This window comes from Carassius carassius, chromosome 36 (assembly GCF_963082965.1).
Source record: "Carassius carassius chromosome 36, fCarCar2.1, whole genome shotgun sequence".
Taxonomy (NCBI): Eukaryota; Metazoa; Chordata; class Actinopteri; order Cypriniformes; family Cyprinidae; genus Carassius; species Carassius carassius.
The window spans coordinates 24,899,207-24,913,050 of record NC_081790.1 but is presented as its reverse complement, the minus strand read 5'-3'; the positions used below and the strand labels follow the sequence as shown (position 1 = coordinate 24,913,050).

The 13,844-nt window shown below is 37.7% G+C and overlaps 1 protein-coding gene across 3 annotated transcripts in view; it reads right to left on the bottom strand.

Moving 5' to 3' along the window:
• LOC132117474 (transcription factor COE1-A-like) overlaps nt 1-8,811 on the bottom strand; it is a 115,280-nt gene extending 106,469 nt beyond the window's left edge. For 2 of the 3 annotated variants that reach the window (XM_059526779.1, XM_059526778.1), the window contains exons 1-4: nt 8,202-8,811; nt 7,565-7,721; nt 6,642-6,705; nt 5,491-5,546 (exon numbers count right to left, since the gene is read on the bottom strand). In XM_059526779.1, the coding sequence (XP_059382762.1) occupies nt 5,491-5,546; nt 6,642-6,705; nt 7,565-7,721; nt 8,202-8,335 (411 nt within the window). In that variant the 5' untranslated portion in view covers nt 8,336-8,811. The remainder of the gene's footprint in view (nt 1-5,490; nt 5,547-6,641; nt 6,706-7,564; nt 7,722-8,201) is intronic. The other variant, XM_059526777.1, reaches the window with a different exon arrangement.
• Between the last annotated feature and the right edge of the window lie 5,033 nt (nt 8,812-13,844).

The following is a 13,844-nucleotide window of genomic DNA, read 5'->3' as shown; positions in this document are numbered from 1 at the left end:
TGCTTTTTGCTGAATCAAAGTATACGGCGTGACTAGTGTAGTTTGATACATGAAAAAATCTTCTTTTGAATCAATCTGAATCAGTCAGAGTGGATTGTGAATCAAGATCTGACTCGCTTAATAATATTTTGGTCATGTCAGTCTCCAAATGAAATGTTATCATAATCACAGAGGCTACACTATCAGTTTGGAACAAAACTTTTGTGTTTCAAAATGTGTTTCAAAGATATCTCTTATCCAAGGCTGCATTTAGCAATCAGAAATACAGTAAAACCGTAATATTGTGAAACATCATTACCATGATTTGCTGCTAAAAAAAAAAAACATTTATTATTATTATAAATGTTAGAAACATTAGGAATAAATTAGGAATAAATTACATTTGGAAATATATTCAAATGGTAAACAGTTATTTTATAGTTATATAACAATATTGACGGTATTTATCTCTTCAATTCACTCTTTCATTTTTGCATCTCTCACTCATGGGTAAAAATGTGAAGTGCCTATGCGCTCACTGGGATACTACCTATGCTAGCATGTGCCGTGCCAAACCATCAGTGGCGTGTGGCACAGGGGCGGTGGGGGGAGGAGGTGGGTGCGAGAGAGCAGTTGGGATGCCAGACTGGAGCACGGTGCACCATCTGGTACGGCCCCCCGATTTTATCCCAAATTTTCTCAGCTTTGCTCTCACCCCTCCTTAACACAAAACACAGCGTTGCCAGGCTGGCAAAGCCTTGTGTGTGTCCCCTCCTCCCCGAGCTGAATGTTGGACATGGCATGCCATTCCGAACAGTGCCATGTTTGACTACGCCAAGCGTGTCACCTTGCTAAGATTCTGGGATCTCGTTCGTAGGCAGCAAATCTGTCCTGTTACGCACAGTCATTACTCTCTGCCATGTAACGGAGGTGTAATTCAGCAAGACTGTCCAGCATCGAAAAAGTTTGTCACATTGACCTTAACTGGGAAAAAAAGAAAACACTGACGCAAAGTTCTATCTACCAAGAAAAGGGTAATTTGACAGGAGAAATATCCAGAGACAGACGATACATTGGATCATTGTTTGATGTCTTTCAGATGTACTTTACATTATACAAAGGCACTGAAAGCGATATTGTTACAGCCAGTGCTGGAGTTGGCAAGCTCGGAGCATTTGTTCAGATGGTTTTCTTTCACTTTGAGGGAATGGGGGCCAAGGTCTTCTAGAAGTACACAGCATGCATCACTGTCTGCCAGCCCAAAGACCTGCTTCATATTACTATCTATAAACACCAAATCTATCTTCGCCCATTCTGGCAGAGCTGTGCTCCGGGACAGCAGCATTCTTCCACTTGCTTTAATGACTTAATAAAATATTATTAAGGTATTAAAAGGTAATTTGGGTGATATCCCACCATTTAACTCAACCATTTACCCTACATATTTAATGAATACACATTTTTGTTATTTCTCACAAGATATAATTTCATGTTTTTATTTTTTTTATTTTTTTTATTGTCAAATTGCACAATTGTCCAGTGCAAAGCAATCCACAATGCTTTGCCTGTAGTGTCACATTTTCCTCCAGTCCTACAAATGGAAGTGACTCATATAAAGATTAATTAGTCTTTGTATATTTTGTTTTTATTAAGCGCTCTCAAAAGGGAAATTTTAGGTTACCAGCTACTACAGTGTGCCATCTTGATAACTTTTAAAGAATCTTTAAAGACTGCTTTTACTGCGATCAAAGAACAGGAAGTGCTGTGATAAAACGCAGGAAATAGTTTCTTGCACACAGAGTGTGCAAAGGTGGTGCGTGAAAATTACCCTATGTTAATGTTATATTAGTGTGATATTTAGGGCAGTTTTAACTGCATGCCAAAGTGCGAGAAGGGCACATTAATAAGCATGCAACATTCATATGCCTTGTAATACATATTTCATCTCGCCAAGCACACTTTTCATATTTCATCCAGCGTTTTCCTCAATGGCTTTGATGTGATGCTTGAAATCGAAGGCAAGTAAACAAGACGCTATAAATAATTGGAAACCTACTTCCTACACAGTTGGCATCATCTGTTAGCATGCCATTAAGAACATGGCTGCCTTTTTTTTCCCAGGCCACTGCGCTACCTTTAAAGAGGAGCTGTCTTGGCAGTGATTTCACTCTTTGTTCTCCCACACACACTGAAGCGTTCACATACACGAATAAGTATCCCACCCCACCCCTGATCAGCTGTTCAGACATAAAGCCTGAGAAACAAGAGAAGCGGAAGAGAGAGCAAGAGTTGGGCAGACAGACAGACAGACAGGAGAATAGACGCAGGGTTTCTAGAGACAGACATCTGAGGGACTTCTAGATGGTGAGCAGGAGAGCAGGGATCAAAACAAGGCAGAAAAGAAGAGAGCTGTGGAGTGGATGGGTTAAAAGAGTAAGAAAACAAAGCTACGTGAAAAGAAATGTGCATTGCCAAACCAATCACAATGCATTTTGTATTTGACATGCCTTTGGAGGGCGGGGGTTTTGGAGAGAGGGCGTGGTCTGACTCACTGGCTAAGTTTAGCTCAAGCTTAAGTTAGCTCAAGCTAAACAACAAACATCTCGCACTGCATCTTAAAAACATAAACAATCCAGGAGGTAATGACAGAGGAAAATGAAAAGTAGGATAGATGAGGGAGGAACGTGGGAGGTCTGCTGTCTCTGCACTATGTTTGTCAGATGTGTTGGCCTTGAAGCTGCTGATCACAGTTTTAACTGTCAAACTGACACTTAAGGGCCCCCCACATCCCCGACTCCCTCTTCTGTACCCCATTAGAAGTTGCAATCCCAGTATAAAGGTGTGATTATTTTCGTCAAACTTGTTAAATGCAGATCCCATGCCACAGCCAGTTCTAAAGATTTAATTGGTCTCGTCAATCGCAATATTTTCTGTCTACACAAATACTAACGCCTAACGTTAACTTTGGTATAGCATAGATAGCAGATTCTAATAAATATCATCACTGTTTGTCGTGATCTGAACCTTTTGTGAAATCTGAACTCAATCTATGAATTCTACACTTTTCTTAACAGGTGACCAAGTGATTGAGTTGACCAATGAAAACTATGGGGCGGGGTTTACACTTAACGCATGTTACTATTCCTTGAATTAGCATGCTAGAATCTTAGTATGTGAAGTTTTCTTCCCTCAGCCGCCTAAACTCAAGTATTCTGGGTTTAATACAAGTTTAAAGCATGAAAAACAAAACAATACAAAACGAAAGCGAAATGAGCTTCAGCTCAGAATGTCAGATTCAGAGCACATATTCTAACCGCTTGGCCACTGCTAAAACAACAGATGCAGTAAATTAACACTATAGCTTGAAATGTTAAACACTGGGATGTTTACGGTCTCTGCTGAATCTAATAATTTGCCTGTGACAGTAACTACCAAAATAACAAGCATCTTCATGCAACTGTTGAGCAGTTGCAAGAGTAAAATCTCGCCACAGAATAATAAGCTCTGTATCCGCAGTATAACAGTAAATCTGGACACTAATTACAGCCCAAGCTAAAGCTGTTTTAGCTGTTTTTGCCACCGTAACATAAACAGTGTAAGTGTTTTAGCCTTGCTAGTATTGCGAAACACTGTTGAAGCCTCTGTGATTAGCATTTGTTCCCACAGCCACATAGAAAGTAACATTATTGCTAACAAATTTGAATCAGCGCTGCTCTCTAAAGTTGCTAAAGAAAACTATTTGGTTTGAAAGTGACTTTCTGTGCGAGCTGTGTCATTGACGATGGACAATGGACCTTTCGGCCTGCAAAATTTCATTAACGTTGCAACTTAACTCACTCCACAGCCCTATAACTAGCATCTCACGACTGCTTCTGAGTGATTACAGAAGGCCGACGGGGATATAGAACATCACAAAAGATTACTCAGGTCGTCTGTAACCCGATAACGACTGCCAGCGGAGTAACATCCGCACTCCCTTCTCAAGAGAGTCTACTCTTCAATCCGAAAGCTTGTTTATAGCCCGAGCCGCAACATGGGCCGAGACACCTGCAGCTGTCCTGTGGTCAGCCGGTATCCAGGTCTCATTTCACCCTCTCAACAGGTCTGACTGGCCCAGAGCGAAACCACATCTGATCCCGAACTCTCTCTCACTCTCATTCACCTGAGGAAATCAAAGACAACAGCCTGTTGGTGCGGTAAATATATCACTCGCTACGGTGCTTTTTGAGTTGTTACAAGGTAACTATCTGTCTTGTTGTTGGAGAAGGGGATTTGATATCCTCTGACTGCCGTTACACATGTTCCCCAATCTTTAAGTGTAGTTCTAAGTGGATCCCTTTAGCAAGATGATTTAACCATAGGTTGTCTTCACATCTGAAAGATTCCGGCGCACAATGCGGCAGCAAAGGGGATCGCAATCTCATTCTTTGTGACTTCTATTACATGTGTTGTAATACCTGCGCAAAAATAATGAATACACGTGCTAAATATATTCCGAGAAGACTGACATGAAAACTGCCGGCAAACAACTACAAAAGATTTGTGAGGGGGAAGCCGAGGCGTCTGGGTGATTATTTTTTAACTTGACACTGATAAACAGCGCTCTAGCGACACTTCGCTCAAAAGTGCCATGTCCTCCCACGAAGTGCAGCAAAGCAGATAGTTAGGAAACAACAGCTTTTCTACCTACTGCCAGACTAGTGCTGTCAAAGTGGCAGCTACTGGGGTTTAATACGCTTTGATGTTTCCCGCCACGCAACTTAGGCAGGAGGGAGAGGGAGCTGCCGCCCGCATGTAAGTTAGCGACCATTAGCGAAGTGTAAAGAGCCTAGCGTGGAGCCTTTCTCAGTTTGCACGGATATGTTTCTCTTTGACAAAAAGCTAATCGCTAATTCCCATGACATGCTAATTAGGGCTGATCCAAGGTCAGAAAAAAACACTAGTTAAAAACCATCCAATCACTAGCCCAGGGCCACACATGTCTTCGGTGACAGATAAAATCAAACAGGAAACAGGAAACAGGCAACACTAATAATGTAGATCTGCCATATCGTACATACTAGAAATGAAACAAGACAGAGTTCAGAAGAAAGCAGCAGAGCATGACATGTGAACCACACCAACGAGAAACACAAACATGTTCACGAAAAGGCTAGAAGGAGCTATGCAAGCGTAGCAAAAATAATAATAATAATCAAAAAAACTGATAAGAAAAAATCTGAAAAGAAAATATGGGTGCCCTTTAAATAGACTCTCTGCTGTACAGTTAAACACCAAAGAAACTTTAAAACCATCGAGCACAAAAAGCCCAAAAGAGGCCACAGGACATCCAATGATGCATGTAAAAATGTGACACTGCCCATGGGAGATACGCATGCTCTCCGCTGTGAGATTCATCTGTACGGAGCACAAACAGTTCAACCCTTAGCATGTCCTGATGCCCCAACATGTATGAATTAGCCTCTGGTGACATGCGCAGATGGTGGTGCACGGGACGAGATGAACCCTTACCTGTTTAGTCATGGAGTCAATTAGTCTTACATAAAAATCCTGCTCTGTTCTGATGCCTGGAACACACAGAAACTTGACATCAGCATGTGCTTTTCATCACATTTCCCACAAACACATTCACATTCATTATCTCTAAATCGGCCATTGCAATGCACTGTAATAGCACCAAGCATAATGCTCTTGAAAAAACAAGCCTAATTGTATTGTAATATGTCCACATATTAAATGAACAGTATATGCCATATATGTAAAACTAAGTATTTTCACATACTATATTTATAGAGGAAGATTAAAGAACTAAATAACGTGTTTTTTTTCTTCTTCTTTTTTTAGAGAATATATTTTGAGATGGAAAAATGTATAAGTAGCCTAATTATAACTTTAACATTGAATACACCTGCCCATGTCACATATCATAATTAACGGTTTATATAGGCTACTACTTTCTAATTATATGGTTAATTCTTTATGAAAACACGTGATGCATGATTGGATTTAAAAATGAATATACTTAAGTTTAATTATTTAAATTCAAATTCAAATGGTGCCAAAATCACGACTTTCTTTTGAATTTTAATACTGACGAATAAAATCAAAAATCAAAATGACAGAAATTATTGCGATGGAAAATAGCGATGAAAACGTTTACAAAAGCACTGAGCACAGTATGCTCGAGAGTGGGCAGAACTAACAGCTGGTTTATTTAGAAACTGACCAGATGACAAATGATAGACAGGCTGTCAGATTCCACACTAATGAACATGATCAATTCACACTCACTCCAAGAAAAACACATTAACAATTAATATCGCTTGGTTGGAAATGGGTTTCTAATTGATTTAAACCTTGAGTGAATTATTAATGCTTTAAAATCAAACTGATTCATTGTGAAGAGCCATGCTTTGATTTGAAGAAAGTAAATGAGAATTAGTTGGTGTCTAGGAGTCAACCACTGATTGCGTTTAATTGTTCAGAGAGAAACAGTCTCGATCGGATAAATTATTGATTTCAATCACTGCCAATCTTCGCCAGATTGAGATCCCTAATGACAGCACCTGCTACTGTTGCTATTTTAGTGCGATGAATTGCAAATCACGATCAATGAAAGTGCGCAAACGCAAGCGTCGCGCGCAAGTTGAAGCATGTCTTACCGTTGCTGTAGAGAAGTTGCAGTCTGTAATGTATCCCATTGTTTGTCTTTTCTCCTGTAGTCTCCTGTTCATGAAAATAATATCACAACAGGTCTCAAAATCATAGGCTTTATGGGTACTAATGGAGGGGAAAGTTACTGAGCTTACAAAATAATATCGTTTGACACTGTTCAATAAAATTCAGCTGTAGTGCAAACACTGTTTTTGTTTAAAAAAAAAAAAACATAGCGTGTGTATAGCTAAACAAAACGGAATAAGTAATTGAATTTCATGTATGAAGTCAAATTAATTTATTTTTAGCTATACGTTATGTCACTAAGTATTCGGTTATAGCATCATAGTAAGTTATAGGCCATTACTGATATTACTTAGGCTATATAACATTACATGCATTTAAATGCATGATCTAAATTTTTATAAATATGTACATTTTGCTCTATAAAAATGGTTGAAAAATTCTGTTAAGGCGGCTGAAAAAAAAAACAAGTTAATGAATTTTGAAGGCATGCAAATAAACAGACCTATTCGCGAATTTGATTTATAAAGAAATGCATATAAAACCTTAAACTTACATTTTTTAATTAAACTGTATTAGTATTGTTCATATTAAATAACTATCCGATTTAATTCCTGTGTTATTCCTTAATGTTTATGGTAATATTAATGTTTCAAGGTAATATTGCAATAATTTTGATTTTACTGATCACATCCTATTTCAATAGGCTATGTTCACATGTTAATTATTTCAACGGTTTTTAAATGTGCGTTATTTGCTGTTCACTGGGCATATAATAGCTTATGCACTTTTAAAATATATATATTTAAAAAAAATAAATAAAAAAGACGTGCGAACGTGTTTAGCGCTCCGGTGACATCGTGGTGCTGAAAATCAGTTTTTGAAGAAACTCGTTCATGAAACTCACCTTCTCTTTTTCCACAAATCCGACAAAAGAGGTCCTCTCAATTTCCACCGGCTGTCCTTGTCGGTCATAAAGGGCTAAAACGAAGTGGAAGAAGTTGGATTTGCGAAGATTTGAGGGCGGCTGTTTCTCGAAGTGCGCCCGGGCCAGTCCCACTCCACTGCGGGGAAGACACGCAGAACAACATCCTTCAGATAACGTACAGGCTAGATGTGTTATTGAAATAAAATGGATGTTTAATTTCTAACCCCATTGATTGGAGAATTAAAAATACCTATACATGTGTGTATACGAAATTATAATTAATTTATTATTTTTATTAGGCTATTATTATTATTGTTATTATTAGGTTATTATAAGGCAATTATTAGCCTATTCTTATTATTTCTCCAGCAAGTTCAATCCAGTGGTCCTAGGACCTCCAGATGTGATTGCATGAAAAAGAAGGTGAGCTTTGGCAAAGTCCCCAAACTTTGCATCCAAAGGAACTCATCAAAGCTCACTAAACGACAAAGCAAAGCGCATCAAAGGCTTAATCCTCGACAATCCGGGTCGAGTTTCCTCAAAACAAACGCCGGCAGCACGATCGGTCCGCGCTCCGTGGGAGGCGATCGCAGTCGCAGCCCCGGGGGTCTCTTACCTCTGCGCGGCCGTGTTCGCATCCAGCACCCCGGCGCCTTGCATCCATGTTCGGACTGCGTTCATGCCGGCTCCGATGGGCTCCTCTTTCAAAATACTCCCACTCCTTTGGATGCTCTCCTGAATCCCAAACATGAAACCGGGATCTCTCGCACTCGTTTCCCGTTGGTAGTGTTCTCAGGTGCCCACCTCCCGTGCGTAAAAGAGAGAGGGTGAGAGAGAGCGCGCGCGCTTGAGAGAAAGAGAGAGAGATGGGAAGGAGTTTGGAAACCAGGACAGATCCCTGTGTCACCAAGACGCAAAGTGGAAACAAAAAGCAAGACGTCTTTTCTGTGCTGCTGATAATGTTTCCTGGAAGCAGCTGGTGCGATCAAGCAGACCTCATATCAAATGTCACCGTGACCTAACAACTTTTCTCCTCTTGTCTTCTTCTTTTTTTCTTTGTCAGGACAAAACAAGAAAGTCAAAAGTGGCTAAATCAAGAGGAGGCTGTATCCTTAGCCCTCTCGATCAAATTGAAGTGATTTGTGTCTCTTCCCAAAGGAATCAATCCTTCCTTTGACTATGAGAGGGGAACTAAACACGAGCGCAGCAGCCCCGGAGGCTTGAAGGAGGAACCTGGAGAGGCGGTCCGAAGGCAAACCAGTGTCAGATCCGCCCAACCAGAGCTCTCTCTCCTCCACCCACTCCATCAGCTTGTCACAAGGCATTACTCGAGCATTCAACAGAAGCTGATTGGAGTTACACGCTACAAACCTCCCGCAAAAGGGGGCTGTATTGGTCCATCTAGTTAGCTTCTTGACGCTGTAATTGCCGGCGTGACAATAAAAAACATTTGTGTCTTGTTCACACCTAAAAGCATAATGTGAACTTAAGAGAGCCGTAAATAAGGACAGATTGCATGTCGCCGCGTTGTGCAATGTCGCAGTTGCATCCACTAAAGATTTAAAGATGGAAAGACGACGTTTAGGGTTCTTCAGATTCTTTGCAAAACCTTTAGGCAGGAGAAACTTGAAATCCACATCTTGCACCTGAAACCAAAAATAACCATTAGAGAACCATTAGAGAACGTTATATAAACGTTCGCTAGCTTGTCACACAAATATATATAGGCTATATATATATATATATATATATATATATATATATATATATATATATATATATATATATATATATATATATATATATATATATATATATATTGAAATGCTAGTTGATGGTCATCGAAGAGGCTAAAGAGAATATTAGGAATTTATTCCCAAAATGGGAACCATGCGTTGGGCTTTTGCAGGGAATTAAGACGGCTAGCGGTTCATTAGAATTCAAAGGCACTTTAAATATAGTGAAGTTCAGGGAGTTCATTATAGTTGATCTGAGGCGCCTTCAAAGGGTTCTCCAGAGGGTTCCTTCTGTGTGACGATCTGAGGAACCAAACGGTGCATCAAGTGTCTTTTAAGCTTTAAAATATGACAAACCTTCCATGGAACTATAAAGCTATGTTTGAAATTCGACGGACGAATTTGAAGATAGGTAGGCTAGTCTATAAATCCAGCCTATATTGAATAAAATTCAGTTCCTGAGTTTCCACAGCGTCTTTATCTCATTCAAATAATTAAAATAAAGTAGAGCTGAATTATGAATTCGATTTTTTTTAGTCTGGTCATTTTTTATTATTATTAATCAGAAATGAGTAAAGAGAAAACAGGCGGATTTCTATATAGCTTTGTATTCAGAAACTAAAGAATACATAGGCTATCTAAAAATAAAATAAAAATTATGTGGAAGATATACACGCAGGCGCGTATGGAGACAGAGCTGATATGAAATGGTCGATAACACAATATAAATCAAAACTAATACATCGATAAGATTTATACCAATATTATTTAATATTTTATGTATTTTGCACATACTCCTGTTCTCAAAAACGTAGATTTCGATACATTTTGGGCTGTTTCGTCCTTTAGCAATAAAGTAGCCTGGGCTACATAAAAAAAAAAAGAAAAAAAAAAAAAGGCTACAGCATGTAGAGAAAGAACAAAAACTAAATTCCAAAAACTTCAATTGCATGACAGCACTGTAACATCTGATTGTGTGGAGACCACGAAAACAGGAATATTTGCTATAGATTACATTTACATTTATCCATTTAGCAGACGCTTTTATCCAAAGCGACTTACAGTGCATTTGGGCTATCAATTTTTACCTATCATGTGTTCCTGTTACTGTTAGATCACAGTAGCTGTATGTTATTTGGTGAAAAAAACTGCAGGGCAATTATGTAGAATGCATTCTGAGACAAACGCGCTCCTCTCCGGCTTAAACAAACACACACACGGCGCAAAGCATCTCTCACTCGAACCATTTTATTTTTCCAAGCTGTATAGCTGTGACTGACAGATATGCAGCCGTGTGCACTGGCCCCTGGGGCCACTATATTTAGAGTTTGTCCCCTCACTCTCCCACGCTGCACAATCATGCAACTTACATAGGCTACAATGTTTAAAAACTCTTCTGGAATATAGATGTATTTATTCTTGATGTTAGTATATACTGACATAGCTAATTATTAAAATATAAACATTTACTATATTATTAATAGTCTTACTATTATTATTATTATTATGTAGGCTACATTTTTTGTTAATTCAACAGTTAACATTAATACCATAGTTTACTCGCGGGATTTTAATATTTTAAAAAAAGAATAATATGGGCTTTTCATTAGTAGAGGTTTTTTTATGAATCCAAATAATACATGAGACGAAATAAAGACCCAGTAATATTTTAAACAAGAAAAACGCGCTGTGCTCTTTACGCAAATGGTAATCATTTAGTGTTTTTCAAACTACGATTTATTTATAGAATTAAAATTCCATGTCCATGACGTATCACCCTACCAGTTTTCTGTGTATTGTTTTTAAACATAGCATATATATTTATAGCCTATTTTTTTCCCCAGAGCATATGAAGGCGGTTTAATAATGCCGGAACTCTTTATCGAAATTATTACAAAAATTATTTTAGTGTAGCCTTATTATATAATTTCGCGGCTTCGTTAAAGAGCATTAATCAAATATGTAACTTCGTTCCCAGTTTGAGACGCGTCACCAAACGCACGTGTACCGTTGTGAACGTGATGCAGCAGCGCCATCGCGTGATCAAACTCAAGATCACACTAACAAATCACTTCAAATCAACACTGAAATGATGTTCAAGTTACATTTTAATTACTGATACTGAGGGGAGAGACAGAGAGAGAGAGAGAGAGAGAAAACCCCTAGTTGCATATGTAGGCTAATTAAAGATACTATAAAAATAAGAAAACACAATTTATTCAAAATACTTCTGTAACAATGTACACAAATGTTAAAAAGTAATTTTTTTTCAATGTTTTCTTTATATTATATTATATTATATTATATTATATATATATATATATATATATATATATACACACACACACACGCAGTATATATGTATTTACATGTATATATAGGTTTATATATTATAGATTTCATATATAAACATTTTTCTCAAATATATACATGCATGTTTATACTTTTAAATACATAAATACACAGCGCGCACACACACACACATATGTAGTCAAAATTTTCTTGTTTTGCTTCTACACTTTTTTGTGCATTTAGCATGTCAGATTGAAAACTACAGTAAGAAAACTTAAGTTTCCCAAAACATAATTTCTTTAACTGTTAAATCACCCAACAAAAAGACAAAAATCACAATTAAAACAACATTTGTTCAAGCTACATTTCCATTTATTTTCTTTGAAGAAAATTGTGCAAAAACTACTTGATACAGAATGCTTCGAACGTCATTTGTGTTTGCTCGTACATCAGAAGTATTCATGCACACAAATTTGCCATTCTGAAATGCATCTTTCTTTAAAAAAAACAGCAAAAACAAAACAAATCTGTGTCTTCAGGATCAATCCCACTTTTGAGAGTGTTCACACGTTCCTCAAGACACTTCATAATGTTCACTGCTGCTTTAACACTGTGTGGCATATCAAAAACACCATAAAGAATATACAGAGGAATATATTTGCCCGTATATGTACACATTTATAATGAGCTATACTTCATCTGCTCTCAACAAGACAAAATATTATTCGCTATAAATGACATTAGTGCAAACATAGTATGGCATGACATCTCCGGCACACAAAATGGAGCGTTCTCCTGACAGAAAATAATGGCAAAGTAATTCTGCAATGACCAAATGAAGTGCTGTTGATGATATAAACTGATTAGTCAACAGCCAATATTAAGGAGAAACTCTAACCTTTCAAGAATAAAAAAAAAAAAAACCTTAACCGTGGCTTGATTTTGAGATTTAACACTAAACATCAGAAACTGGCCAGTTTTACAACGTGGCCAAACACAAGATGGCCATAATAGAACATCAAATGAAAATTAATCAAAAAGAAAAGAAATGTATTGTCTTCCCACTAATGTTCTTTAAAACCAGAAAATAGGTTTAGTTTATGTAGTCTGCAATACGCTTCGGAAATGCTCGCTTCCAGGAATCAAGCCAACTGCCAAACTGACAACTTAACCTTTTCCGCAGTGATGGTTTAACATGAATTCTGACACATGGTAAAGAGTGACAAATATAAAGATGAAAAAGCCGCCCAGCCTTGGATATCCCTTTAAACCTGGGGTAAATAACAAGAGGCGCGCTGTGATAAAACAGATCAACTGGCTCAATGGCACTTTAAATAACATTCCTCAGTTTGACTTCGCCAGGGTCTGGATTTTACAGTGGCTCATTTGGGATGCGCTTCCAAAACACATTTATACACACACACACACTTCTACAAAAGAATATAGCATAAGAATCAAGAATCATCCATTACCTCCACAGAGATGATGTACATTTTCAGTCAAATGGATGCTTACTAAGAAGCTACTATGCCCCACAAAGGTGAAACGCTGTACCTACACCAGCACTCGATCTGAGAAAAAGCTTGAGTTGTTACACTAGCTACACTAGTAACTCAATGTTCACACGATTAAAAAATTTGTAGTTACTATGATTCGTCTCTGTATGGCAGTTTTGGGAAATGTCTTTTGACCAGCAATAATGTGAACAGATCGTAATAAATGCATCCGTGAGCTGAGAGACGTGACCAGCATAAAGGGACAGTTCATTCCAGAAGTCATCCTTTACTCAAGCCATTTCGAATTCGTACAATTTTCTTTTGTGGAACACAAAAGAAGGTCAGCAGACAATAAAAAAAAGCTTTAGGATCTTTTGAATTGTATGGAGACATTTTCACTGTATTTATATAAATCATACTTGCAACTTTCTCATAATTCTGAATTCTTTGCTTGCTGACTTCTATTACAGTGAAATAAACTTGCAAATCCGGGACAAAATATTTGTAAATATATACACAACTGTTAAGAAAAAGGTTGTAATTACCTTATTATTCCGTGGCGAAAAAAGAAATGTGAAATGTAAACTCAGAATTTAAAAAAAAGTAATAGTAATAACCGTGGAACGTTAACTTGCAATTGCAAAATATAAACTCGAACGCAATTACCTTTATTATCTGTGGATGAAAAAAACTCAAGATGTAAACTTAAAAATCAGAGAAAAAAAGTCATAACTG